Here is a 13,116-nt window from a genome sequence, read left to right on the forward strand (position 1 = left end):
CTCATTCTCATCATGCAATGCAGATGAACCAGGGCTGTGCCTACGTCACTCACTGAAGAAAGCCACCCCCATCCCCATTCAACTGCTGAACTTTCCAAAGGCTCCTCACCCTGCCTGTGCTGCCTAAAGAAACTTCTCTTTAAAAGACATTCTGGTACTTTCTTTCCAGCATCTCAGTAGTTTTTAAAAAGTTGGGGTTTTTTATCAGACAGTGCAGGTTACCATAACTCTTTTGATATATCTGCTCTAGCCAGCTGCAGAAATTCATACTGAGATCTCACAACCAGCACTGCTGAAACCTGAACTTGGAAACTTCCATCTCTCCTTTATTTCCCTAGCTTTTCATCAAGATCTCCTGCAAGAAAAAGGGAGTACAGCCAGCTAGACCCAAAATGACCCTGACCCACTTCACTTTCTTTTCTCAGTTTGAAAAGGTAAGAACAATGAAGGCATAACTTCCATTAATAAGAAAATATCTGCCACTCTTAAACACATGTAACAAAACATATACTTTTTTCTCCTAGAAAAAATTATAAAAGTATATTTGCAGCAGAAACTGCTTATACTAAGATTACATTACAGCAAACTAGAAGTATCACATTAAAACATGCAACATTATTTCTCCTTACATACTTATTTCTATCTGTAACACATTAAAATGGGAAAATAAGAGTACAGATCATTGGAGAACAATCCAGAGCATGTGAAAACAAAAATTAAAAAGTATGACTACATGTATTTTAAATTCTCTTCTCTGCTCTCCTCTAATTATGATGAAAACATCCTGGATGAAGGGAAATGCAACCAGTTGAGCTCTCTGCTTCTGTTTTGTGTAGTATTACCTCTGGGAAGTAAACCCTCAGTGAATCAAAAAATTCCACTTGTATCATCTAATTGCCAGTGACTGGGGACAGGCCCAGTTTGTTCAAGGTTTTCTGCAAACAGTGAAATGGAGTCCAGTTTTTCTATGGATTCACAGAAATGAATCCTGATGTCTTTCCCTTCCCCTATAATATTCTCAGCATTGTTTTTTCTCCTTTCCACAGATCCTCTCCTAATACCACCAGTCCAAAACCACCTTTGACATCCTCTGCAATGCTCCCAGGTCAGTCAAAACTCTCCTGCCATTTCCTTTCCTTGGAAGGAATAAACACTTTAGAGCAGAGTACATGAGGTATAGGGAGGGGGAAATGGAGAAGAGGATTTGAACAGCCCTTGAAGGAAAAGACAAAGCCCTCTGGAAATGGCCCAATGCTTACAGCACTACCAAAAGGTAATGTGGATGACTCCATGTTCTGATGGTTTGGAGCACTCTGTCCCACCTCCACCACTTCACTCTAACAAAACCAAACCAAACAAACACACAGCCCATCACCCCCAACCTTCCCAAAGCCACTCCCTATCTCCTCAGGAAGAACTGTCAACATGCAAGTTATCATTGGGCAGGTTCTCAGCTGATTTCCATTCACAAATTCACAAATATTTTGAGGGTGAAGAGACATTTCTCTCTGAATTATGCCTTAGATTCAGTGAAAGTTCAGGATACTGATTTTGATGAAAACTCTGGGATCTCAGACTGACATTATGCTACAAAATGCTTTCACTGGAAAATATGCACATCATTCTACTTGCGACAACTATCACAATATCTCCTCAATATTATGTGTATAATATCAATGTGATCTCTTTCTAACACCAACTGAACATATTTAATATGATAGAATTACTTTGTGCACAGCTATTTAAAACCCACTTTAGTTGTGGATTTACACAGCACAGATTTTTTCAGCTATGAGGAATGTGTTCAGTTAAGCACTTCATGCCACACTGACAAATCACTGAGTAATGTCAACCCCAAGAAGTGTTTTCTAGTCCTGTTATACTACAGGGGCACATTTGAGCATAATGTAGAATATGAAGAAGATAATAATGAGATTTATGTGTGTAATGGAAACTATATGCATTGCACCTCCCACACACTGTTTAAGAATTATGCCCCACAAAATCATTTAAAATAACTTATATTCTACACACTGTGAACATCTCATCTGAAAACTACTCCTCTGCCTGCTCTATTATACAGGGCAGCTCACAAAGAGCAAGCATTATGACTTCAGTCCCTTTGTGTTTCTAGGCTTTTCTTTTGAATGCTAAAAATGCAAACCAGCTGTATCACTCAAATAATCTGATTTTCCAAACCACCTACATTAACATACTGGCTGAAGCCAATTACAAATGCCTTAAGGCTTCTAGCCTCAGACGCATTACCTGACAGGTCAAATTTTATTGTTTGCTCCATCCATCATTACTGACACAGTAACTCCAAGTACACAAGTCACAGTCAACTCACTGCTGCTTCTTTCTCCCTGTGCTCCTGCTGTAATTTTAATGCAGAGGCTTATTAATAAGGACATTGCCTTCTGTCACTCAGTGCTGGCTCCTTCCATACATGTGGAACAAAAAAGCTCCAAGTTCTGCTTTTATTTCAACATCTAGTGCTCCTTGCTTTGGTGTAATGTGCCCAAGCAGTCACTGCTGCTGCTATGTTTCATCCAAAAATACTTCTTAGAAATCTAATAAAATGTTTTAATAAGAATTAAAAGTACAGCTTCCCCCTGCCCCCCCCCCCCAAAAATCAGCCACATAACAAACATCAGGAAAAATCATGCACTTTTGGAAAATCTAGAAAAATTATGTTCTAAACAAGATGTTCATTTACTGTGTAAAATACAGCTGACAGGCCTATATCTTCCAGCCTAAAACAGGCACAGAACTGCATTTTTCAAGATGCTAATAGGATTCAGTCTTATTTAATTCAGTAAGACTTCAGCACATATATTTAAACACATTCCCTAGAAAAATACTGTTTTTCTGGGTTTTTTTGAATAATGAGCAGCCAGCAGCAGGAATGTTACATATTCAGACTTCTAATTATTGGCAGCACCTACCTGGGTGCCTAAATAAAAACACTGTCCTCAACACTGCAGAAGTTCATAAACAGGAAGGGGAAAAATCAGCGACATTCTAAACATTATTTTATCCTTCTGAATAAAACACATGTGGGGAAATCACAAAAGCATGGGGACCAAGCTCTCTGAAAGAACCTGCCCTTCTTCAGCCTTAACTTTTGCTATGTAAATAAAGTGAATGTGCAATTTCCCTCCCTTGAAAGAAACGAAAACCCCACAAAACACCAAAACCAGAAGGAAACATAAATCTGTATTATTATAGAATGATAGAAATTGCCATAACAAAACCCCAAAATATTGTTGTTTGTGGACACCTAGGTCAAGATATTTTAGATGTGTATAACTCAGCCCACACACATCTTCCCAGTCCATTCCTCTTTGGTTTTTTTGGTTTTTGTAACAACCGACCTGAAAATATGAGAGCTGCATTATCTGCAGCAGGTTCTAGATACACTTGGTGGGTAAGCATGAATCTAATCTATTTAAGGAAGATACATTTAAATGAATCCTATCAATGAAATCTGGTCAATCTAAATGAACACAATACAAAAAAGCATAAAGCTGCCAAAAGAGTAGACTTCTTCTTTTACAATTTATTTAGCGTTTATTGTGCTGAGTGAGCATTGGTGAAACTCAAAACAACCAGGCCAAAATCCTGCACTTCTGCAGCACTAAAACATGAGCACATTCAGTTGCTTTAGAGAGCCCTGAGTATTTTCAGAGCCATTTGGGAAAATGGGCTTGCACAGAATTTAGGGGAGCTGGATGTGAGAGAAGCAGCCTTGTGCTCCTGAAGCTTCACCTCTGCCTGTGCCTCAGTGATGGGGGCTGTGGGCTGGAAACCTGAAGGTTGTTTTATTCTGCACAGGTTCTCATTCTGCCTTTCCCAGCATGGTATTTATACATCACTACTGCAGCTACATATTGAGAAGGATTTTTTAGGGAGTTTAGAGCAGTTTTTCTCTATAGTGAAGTCACCAAAATAATATGAAGGAAGAGTTACCACTTGCAGCAACCCACCTAACAGAGGCATTTAATCATAATCTCCTCCAGAGTCTTTAGGCCTGACTTGATAATTAAAACATTCAACTCTGACAAGCCTTAATATGGCAAAATAACAGATTCAGGAATTAAAGAGAAAATATGGATTTAGAAACTGACACAATATGTTAATCACAAAGAACCCAGTCTGTGCAAGGCTAAATTGTTGTGGACTGAGAAACGTTAGAATATGGAAAAACAAACTAAAAATATCTTTTCCCTGCTAGGCAAGGTTAGAGAAAGGAGATAAACATCAGCATACCCCAATTAGATCAGCCTGTTTAGCTCATAGTTGCTAAAACTTGGGCACACAACTTTGCATAAATTTTGAGTTCTGTCAGGGCCTTTTTGCTCACTGACCCCAGCACAAATTAAAGCAGTGAAAATTTTAAGTGATCTCTCTTAAGAAATATTATAGCAAGGAAAAACAAAACCAGGTTGTGATCCATTTAAATCTGTTCCCAGAATGCCTCCAGTGTTTCTCTGTCCTGCCTTTATGCAGGAGCAGAGAGATCACCAGGCTCCAGCAGGACCAAAGCAACTCCCATCTCCTTCCAACACTGACCAGTGGCTTTAACAGAGCTTTAAGTAGCCAGTTTCCAACAAAAAGAATCTGCATCTTCTTTGTAAGAGGTTTATTCAAGGGATTAAAAATGCCTTTTTTGTTGTTTTTCCTTTCTTTTTTCATTTTTTGTGTCTTTACTTCCCCCCCCGCCCCCAGTTTGTTTTTGAAGAGTTGTTTTCATGAAGACTCCTCCAAAGACTAAGGGGATAGCAACAACCAGTCCCTGAAGGAACATCATGTCCTGGGCCACAGCAATTTCTCATTAATTCACAGAATCTCAAACCTGGCAATATGACAAAGCAGCCCTTACTCTGTAAAAATTGCCCAGAGCTCTTCGCTTTCCCCCTCTATCTGTTGAGTCACTGCAGAAACCTCTATTTTGGCTGTTCTCACAATTCAAACTATGTCAGGTAAAAATCCTTGCAAACATGTATATATTCATGGGCTTTAGCTGGGGAGCTGTCACAGAGGCAGCTGCAGTGCACAGATGAGTGGTTATGCAGGGCTATTTTTTTCCTGGTTAGGATGTAAAATTGGTAGAGCATTGTTTGGGGTTTTGAATTTACTATCTGACACCACTGAAAAGCAAAAGCTTCTTCACTTCAACACAGAACTAAATGGGATTTGAAAGGAAGCTCAGGAATTTGCAGAACTGAATGATTATGTGAGCAGGGTTCAAAAGTGCTATTTCCCAGCTCCCTCAGAATTTAACAAAGGTTACTCCAGTCAGGGGGAAGCACAGATCTTTGTCCTGGATTGTTAATTTGTGGCCAAGACACCCTCAAGAGGCATCACTGGCAAGACTGTAGGAGGCAGAAAACCATTTTTAAAGCATATTAATTGACCAAAAGAGAAATGCCATTCTTCAAGCATATGCAAAAATGCCCTTTACACTTAACTATCTTAAGACACTGACAGGGATTACAAGGTACAGAGGAATACAGATCTACCTTGTTCCCCATTTTCTGCTCATTTCTAGAGACCATGCAGAGAAGAACACCACATGAACAACAGGATGTCTTTAGGATACGCAGCACTTGATCAAAAAACATTGCTCATCTCATGCTTCAAGCCAAATAAAACTGTGCAGCCCTGGATGCACAGCACAGAACTCTGCCTGCTTTGCCTTCTGAGAGACAAAATTTATTATTTAGGAGTTGATTATGCAATAACAGCTTCACACAGCTTTTGGATTACACAACTCAAGTCTCACAGGCCCAGAGCACAGGCTGAGGGAACATCTGCCTGTGGGAATGCAGGAGCCAGATGTGTCAGAGTCAAAGGAGGGGATACACAAAGGTGCTCAACATCAGGCCAGCTCCAGCTCTCCCACAGTCCTCTGAGTCTCCCACTTGGGGCAATAAAGTCAGCAGTGCTAAAAGCCTCATGTCAGAGGTATTGCTGCAGTTAGGAACTCCCCTGCAACACATGGAATCAAATATTCCTATTATCAAATAGGGATAATGCTGAAAATCTGCTACTAGAATAAGGAAGTAGCTAAAATGCTGCAAAATATTATCCCTGTAGAAAGTTCATTCAAAATGGTCACATCCCACAAAATCTATCAATTTTCACAAAGAGATATATGAAAGAATAATTTATTCTTGTACCTCCCACCAACAATCTTTAAAATGTATACAGGGAGCAGATGCATAAGGATGACTTGATTTTCTTGCCCATGGAATTCTTTAATCATATCCTGTTACATCTCACTTTCCTCTCCCCCACCTCCTCTCTTATTCCTTAGTTTTCACTTACAAAACCAGACCAAAGCTAAAAGTTAGCAGAGAATTTAACCTAACTCTTATCTAAGCGGGCACACAAGAAGTGTTAAGGCTTGCTGAGTCTTTGAGTATCTTGTTTTCTATCAGAAGAGGCCAAGCAATCCCTCAGACAAATGACAGAGATGAAAGGCTGTGCAAACCACAGTTGAGGAGCAGCACCCCAGGGCTCCAGGACAGGCAGTGCAGCCAATAGATTGATTATGGAAAACCAAACCACATTGCACTAAATGCTCAACAGTTAGACACTTCAACAAGTCTTTGCTAATTGTGTTTCTGCATACAGACCCCTCCTAATTAAATGCAGCAGCCTTCACTTTGCACACATTTAACTAATAGTGTCTCATTATTTTGGTCGTTATTTTTTTCTTCTGTTTCAAGATTGTTGGAAATTTTTTTCTTGTACATCCCTTAATATCAAATTTATTACCTAATGTTATGACAACAGGACATGATTTTTACATTTTCAAACAGAAAGAGACATGATTATGGACTTAATTAGTTCACAATGATTTAATTAAAATTTGCAGAACAACAATGTACCAAATTAGAAACATAATAATTATGCCAATGTACCTTTCCATCTTTGAAGGGACCATTAGTCATTGAGGTGGTATGTTTTGTAATTTAAGATGATCCTAATTTTCATTTTCTGACTAGTTAAGTACAGTCATCGTCATGTTCATGTAATTGCTTTATTAACAAGCTTAATTAAAGTTCCTGTAAAACTGACATCTTCAAAGTTATTCTTCTTAATGTGTTGCTGACAAAAACATTAACTAATTACATTGAGCTCTTTACAGGGCTTACGTACCTCATAAGCTTAATTCATTAGTACTTTCAAGAGCTTTGAAAATCTGCCTGTAATAACCTATGGAAGTGCTTTGTATTGTCACAATATTAAATGGAGCTGTTACACCCAGGAAACTTCTTTGTACAGAGTTATTATGTGAGAGATGGTGTACATGTTGAAATACCTGCATTTCAAGCAGTAACTAGAAAAAATAAATCAGTGAAATCTTTGATAAACCTAAGCTTCTTAGAGTTCAAAGCCCACAGGGAAGAGTGATCATTTATCAAGTTTTCCAGAAATACAAGCAAATTCTGCAAGTTCAAAAACCACTAATTTTTCAGTTGCTGTAAACAGTGTACAGGGACTGAGTACATACAGACTACATCTGTGTTCAAATTTTGTCATGCAGAAGTGCTGAATTATTGGTGTAACTGAAAAATTCCATTGCTTGGAAGAATTAGTTTTTCATCTGGAAAACAAAACTAGAATAATAAAAAACCCAACCACACATTACAGCCTACTAAGGGGGCTTATCAATTTCCACTGTAGCACTTATGGGTAGCAGATGAAGAAATCCAGATCAAGTTTTCAAGATTTCAGAAAAAGAACCAGAAAGGTTTAATGCCTAAATGTTGGTGAGGTTTTTCAAGCAGTACAACTCCCAAACACGAAGCTAAATCAACTTTAGAGCCATCAAAGTTCTCATTACCTTGTGCCTCCTATAGTTTAAATGACACTTAAATCATTGTAACACAAGATGTGGGCATGGCATTTTTATAATTTTTAACATTTTACCATTTGTCTTGGTGCTGGAAATCAACATCACTGAGTATTTTCCAATGGAAGATTAAAAAGACAAAAGATTCCTTTGACTAGCCCTCAATAAATTAGTTGAGGGGCTGAAGGGTTCTGTGTCTTCAGTAGAACTCAGCAATCTGAGTTAAACATCCTGAACTTCTGTCTACATCAACCAGTAAGCTCAAAAATTGAGCTTATTTTATCTTCTGTTATTTTCCCCCTACAATCCTTGCATTATTGATTTGGTTGACTTTCCCCAATTTTGCCAAGAAATTCTTGCCTCTAGGTCTACTACATTTCCTGAGAAATAGCTGGAATCATGCCAGGATCAAATGGCTAAATGAGAGCTTGTGAGGTGTATATTTAGTACGTGTGCATTTTCTTGATGTGAATTACTGGGCATTTTTTGACACCCAAGTTTCATCTGCATTTGATCACCCAGTCATACCTGTGTTGTGTCTTTTCATTCATTTTTTTCCTCAGATAACAAAGTATGGGAAGGTCCATTTTTGCTCTAGGATGGCAGCCCCAGGTCATCTCTGAAACACTTTGATGCTGCCCTGCCAGGCCAGGAGCCCAAATCCCTTCTCCCACCTGAGCTGTGCCTGCAGGAGAGCCCAGACCCTCCTGCAGCTGTGTCTGCCTGTCCCACCTGGCTGCCAGCAGCAGGAAAAGCCCAATGTGCACTTTCAGAAGATTTTTTCCCCCCAGAACTTTGTGGCCTGTCTCGATGTTTTGTTCACAAGCTCAGCAGGAACCTGCCCATTTTCCCAGCTCGTCCCTGCTCGTTCAGAGATGCAGAGCCAGGACCAGCAAACACATCCCTGCACAAAGCAGTGCCCACACTCCTGTCCCCCTGGGTGCATTCTCACAGTCAGGGCTAGAACATGGCAGCACTCCAGGGCCAGAAATAATTCCTGCCAACAGCACAGGCATGGGAAAGAAAATTACTGAGAAAACTTTGATTTTAGTGACTTGAAGGCAAGAAAAAGGGATCACATTGTCTGGTGAATTCTAACAGTGAGTTTGAGGGAAGCAGTATGGTTTTTTTGTAAAAGATACCAGATACTCATAATGATCATTCCTGATCACAAACACTGACACATATTATTATTATATACTATATTATTATTATTATATATTAGAGACTATTATTATATGTTCGGACACTAACATACACTATTTTTTTAATGCCATCCCCAAAGTATTTTCAGCTCATTTACCAAAATTAATCTTCTAAAAAAAATAATAAATTGAATTTTGCTAGAATGGGAGCAATTGATTGTAAAATATACAATAAATAAAGATGAAATGAAGTTGTTTCAGAATAAATCTTTAAAAAAAATCTCCTTTGAAAAAAAACCCAAAATCCAAACAGGCAACTTCTGAGTGTCTCTGACAGTCAAACATGTCAGCACCAGGAAATGTTTCATGTCTTCATTGTAGCTGTCAGGCTTATATCATAATGACAGTAGCTCAGTGAATTTATAACATTGGCAGTATGTTGATGCAAACCAGTTAGATCTTATGGTGAGAAACAGAGAAGGCCAAAATCCCATTTGGAGCTAACAGAGAGGCAGGTACAATGTGTTTATACAGTGAGAGAGGCAGGTGAGATGCACAGAAATGAGTGCATAGATTGACAGAACATGAAATGAAATCTATTTACTACAGAATGTCTTATGGACTCAAGAGTTCAGACAGAAAAAGTTGTTTTTAAAATGAGCCCACCTTAACCATAAATACCAAAGCTACATTACTGTAATACACACTCCTAGAGAAAATTAGAGTAACTTGTTTAACAGGCAACATGTGGCCATTTTTCCTGCAGTCTGTGTGCACAGATGAGAGTTTCTGCTCTCATTTGCTCCTTCTGGCCATGCAAATCCTTCAGCCAGAACAGGAGAGAAGCTGAAATTACCAAGGCATGGCAGCATTTTAATATTTGTGTCCATTAATAAGTGGAGAATTCAAGATGCCCAGCTGAGAAAATAATGTAGCTGTCACAACACAGCAAAGACATTTTTTTCCCTGATAGCTTTATTTTCCTGTTTGTTTGTTGAGTTTTGGTTTGTTGGTTTTTTTTGTTTTTTTTTTTTTTTTATGGCTATTTTTGGATTTTAAAAGGTAGTTTTACTGGCTGTTAAACATTACTTTGTATGCATGAATTTAAGAGAACCTTAAGGGTATTCCCTAAAACATGCTTTCCAGTGCCTGAAGTGCTGTTTTTGGGACATATGTCCAAGGCATGGAAGGCTTTATTTGCTAATGGGAGATCTGGAATGCTGAATGGCTGTGAAGACATTTTCTTTTATTGAGTCAAGCCCTAAGGTGATCGTATTTTCAGTATAACAATGAGTCAATTTATCCCCACTGGGTTATGGGAATTTTTTTATGGTACCATATATGCTGCATCTGGCACACAAGCCTATTAAAGCCACAGGCTAAATGAATTGTAATATGTTACCCATGCAGTCTAGGAAAAAAGAGACAATTAAAAATAAATCTATCACTGAAGAATGATTCTGCTAAGTTACTTTATGATTTGGAGACCAAGTCTTAAAAAAACCCCAAACAAACTATCCCCAAATCCTCTTGTCTAAAGAAGCCAATCTCATCAAATGATATTTCTTTTTCAGTTGCATCATCAATATTAAAATTGTTCTACTTCATTAAGAGAACAGGCTATTTAGAGAAACATGAATCAAGAAAGTCACAAGACTGCAATTTGGCATTCTGATTTGCTGTTTGTCAAATATGGAAAAGCCTACATTTATTGGCACTTTTTACATGAAAAAACATTCCTAAGGGTAACAAAGAGTGCAATTCAATACTGCCTAACAACAAGAGGCATTTCACCTTCACCCCACATCCCAGCTGAGTGCTGTTCAGGAGCTGGGGCTGCAGGCAGAGCTCACCTGGGTGCTGTGGGTGTGACCCCAGGCAGAGTTCACCTGAGTGCTGTGAGTGTGTGCTATGGCTGTGTCAGCTTACCTGGCTGCTGTAGGTGTGTGCTGTGAGTGTGTCCTTACCTGGCTGCTGTAGGTGTGTGCTGTGGGTGTGTCCTTACCTGGCTGCTGTAGGTGTGTGCTGTAGGTGTGTGTCACCTTACCTGGCTGCTGTAGGTGTGTGCTGTGGGTGTGTCCTTACCTGGCTCCTGTGGGTGTGTCCTTACCTGGCTGCTGTGGGTGTGTGTCATCTTACCTGGCTGCTGTAGGTGTGCCCTTACCTGGCTGCTGTAGGTGTGTGTTATCTTACCTGGCTGCTGTAGGTGTGCCCTTACCTGGCTGCTGTAGGTGTGCCCTTACCTGGCTGCTGTAGGTGTGTGCTGTAGGTGTGCCCTTACCTGGCTGCTGTAGGTGTGTGCTGTGGGTGTGTCCTTACCTGGCTGCTGTAGGTGTGCTCTTACCTGGCTGCTGTAGGTGTGCCCTTACCTGGCTGCTGTAGGTGTGTGCTGTGGGTGTGTCACCTTACCTGGCTGCTGTAGGTGTGTGCCCTTACCTGGCTGCTGTAGGTGTGTGCCCTTACCTGGCTGCTGTAGGTGTGTCCGTCGGAGCCGCAGACAGCGCTGGCATGTGCCACGGGGCAGGGTTTGCACTTGGCCACGTTGGCTGCTCCAGCCCAGTGCTTCTGGGCCAAGTTGCCTTTCTTTTGTCGAAGGCTGTAAAATAAAGACACACCAGAGTTTTTGAGTAGTTTGTATAAAACAGAAGAATTAGAGCTTCTCTGAATAAAGCTAGATTTTCAGAACAGCATTAATTTAGAATCATTTCAGTTGAAAAGACCTTTAAGATCATCGAGTCCAACCATTAACCCAGTGCTGCCAAGTCTACTAAACTATAATTTAAAGCAAGTAAATTAAATACAGCTCCTAACAATGCTTTTATAATATGGCATATTACAGCAGGCAATCTAAAAAGTCATAAATTGGTAGGCAGCACTAGATTTACAGCACTTTGTGGTTTCATTTAGATTTATATCTACAGATGATTTCACTTCTGAATATAGCATTTCTTGAGCTACACAGCATTTCTGGTGATGCACCAGGTTGTATTTAGAGACACTTTCACCAAGCCTTCTCAGAGCTGCCAAACTGGTGCTAAGGTAGCAATGATTTTAAAACAAAATCCTTCAGAAAACATTGCAATTTATTCTGTGCTTATAGAAATATACAGAATTGCACTTTTGTGTGTGATTCTGTATATTGCTATAATATACAGAATATTATATACAGGCAGGAGCCCTTTAGAACAATCAGTTGAGGTTCTCAGATCAATCACAATCCCCCAGGAATGCCATAAAGTCACAGGGAGCATCTCCAAACCCACCAATGTGTGTCCCTGGGGAGTGACTACACTTGCATTCAAGTTATAGAATACTCAATTATTGCATTAAAAATGTCTATGAAGAAAGACATCTGCTCCAAAAACTTATTGCAAAACGTGCCATTGCCTCTGACTAACGGCTCATTTTCCTGTCATAATGAACTACTTGACCGATAGGACATCAAGTAATTATCACCAACCTAATGCTGCAAGCTGATGGAAAGTTTGCTTTAGATACCCCAATCCAGTGTTACAATGCAGCTTCATTTTGGTAGTGTGTACTTGTCTTTCACTTGAAAGCATTTACAAGGGAAGGCAAAGCATTGCAGCAGCTTTGCTGGAGACTGGTAAGAAAAATAACTGCCATCTGTTCTTGTACCACAAGAAGAAAAAAGATATGATATAACAGTTCAGCTAGAAATGCATTTCAATGTGCTGCTGCTGAATGACTTTATCACAGTTTTAGAAAAATATATACAGATATTTTTTAAAGCAATTTCACTACAGCTTGCAATTTGCTACACAATACCAACTCTGATGTAATGACACATCCAGCTGCTAAATAATATAAATTCTATTCTTTCATCTCAGTCCTAATTTCACTCAAGTCTAACCTTTGCCAGAGATGAATAGTACTATTAAGAAGATTGGGTCCACAAAAGGAATCCAATCATGATATAATGAACTATGAAAATAGAAGCCAACTATTTAAGACTAAATTCCCTTGTTATTTTGAAGAAGTCTCCTTAATGCAGAGAGCAGCACTCCCTGTTTCAGATGCATTCTGCCTACAAAGGAACCAATACACCAGGTGCTAAATGCTGTGGATAAGGATGTTTACTGG

The 13,116-nt window shown here is 39.4% G+C and overlaps 1 protein-coding gene across 1 annotated transcript in view; it reads right to left on the minus strand.

The window, feature by feature from the left end:
* SPOCK1 (SPARC (osteonectin), cwcv and kazal like domains proteoglycan 1) overlaps positions 1-13,116 on the minus strand; it is a 265,333-nt gene that overhangs the window by 76,847 nt on the left and 175,370 nt on the right. Inside the window, exon 5 of the mRNA XM_064724567.1 lies at positions 11,476-11,608. Within this exon, the coding sequence (XP_064580637.1) occupies positions 11,476-11,608 (133 nt within the window). The remainder of the gene's footprint in view (positions 1-11,475; positions 11,609-13,116) is intronic.

Source organism: Zonotrichia leucophrys, chromosome 13 (genome assembly GCF_028769735.1).
Source record: "Zonotrichia leucophrys gambelii isolate GWCS_2022_RI chromosome 13, RI_Zleu_2.0, whole genome shotgun sequence".
Lineage (NCBI taxonomy): Eukaryota > Metazoa > Chordata > Aves > Passeriformes > Passerellidae > Zonotrichia > Zonotrichia leucophrys.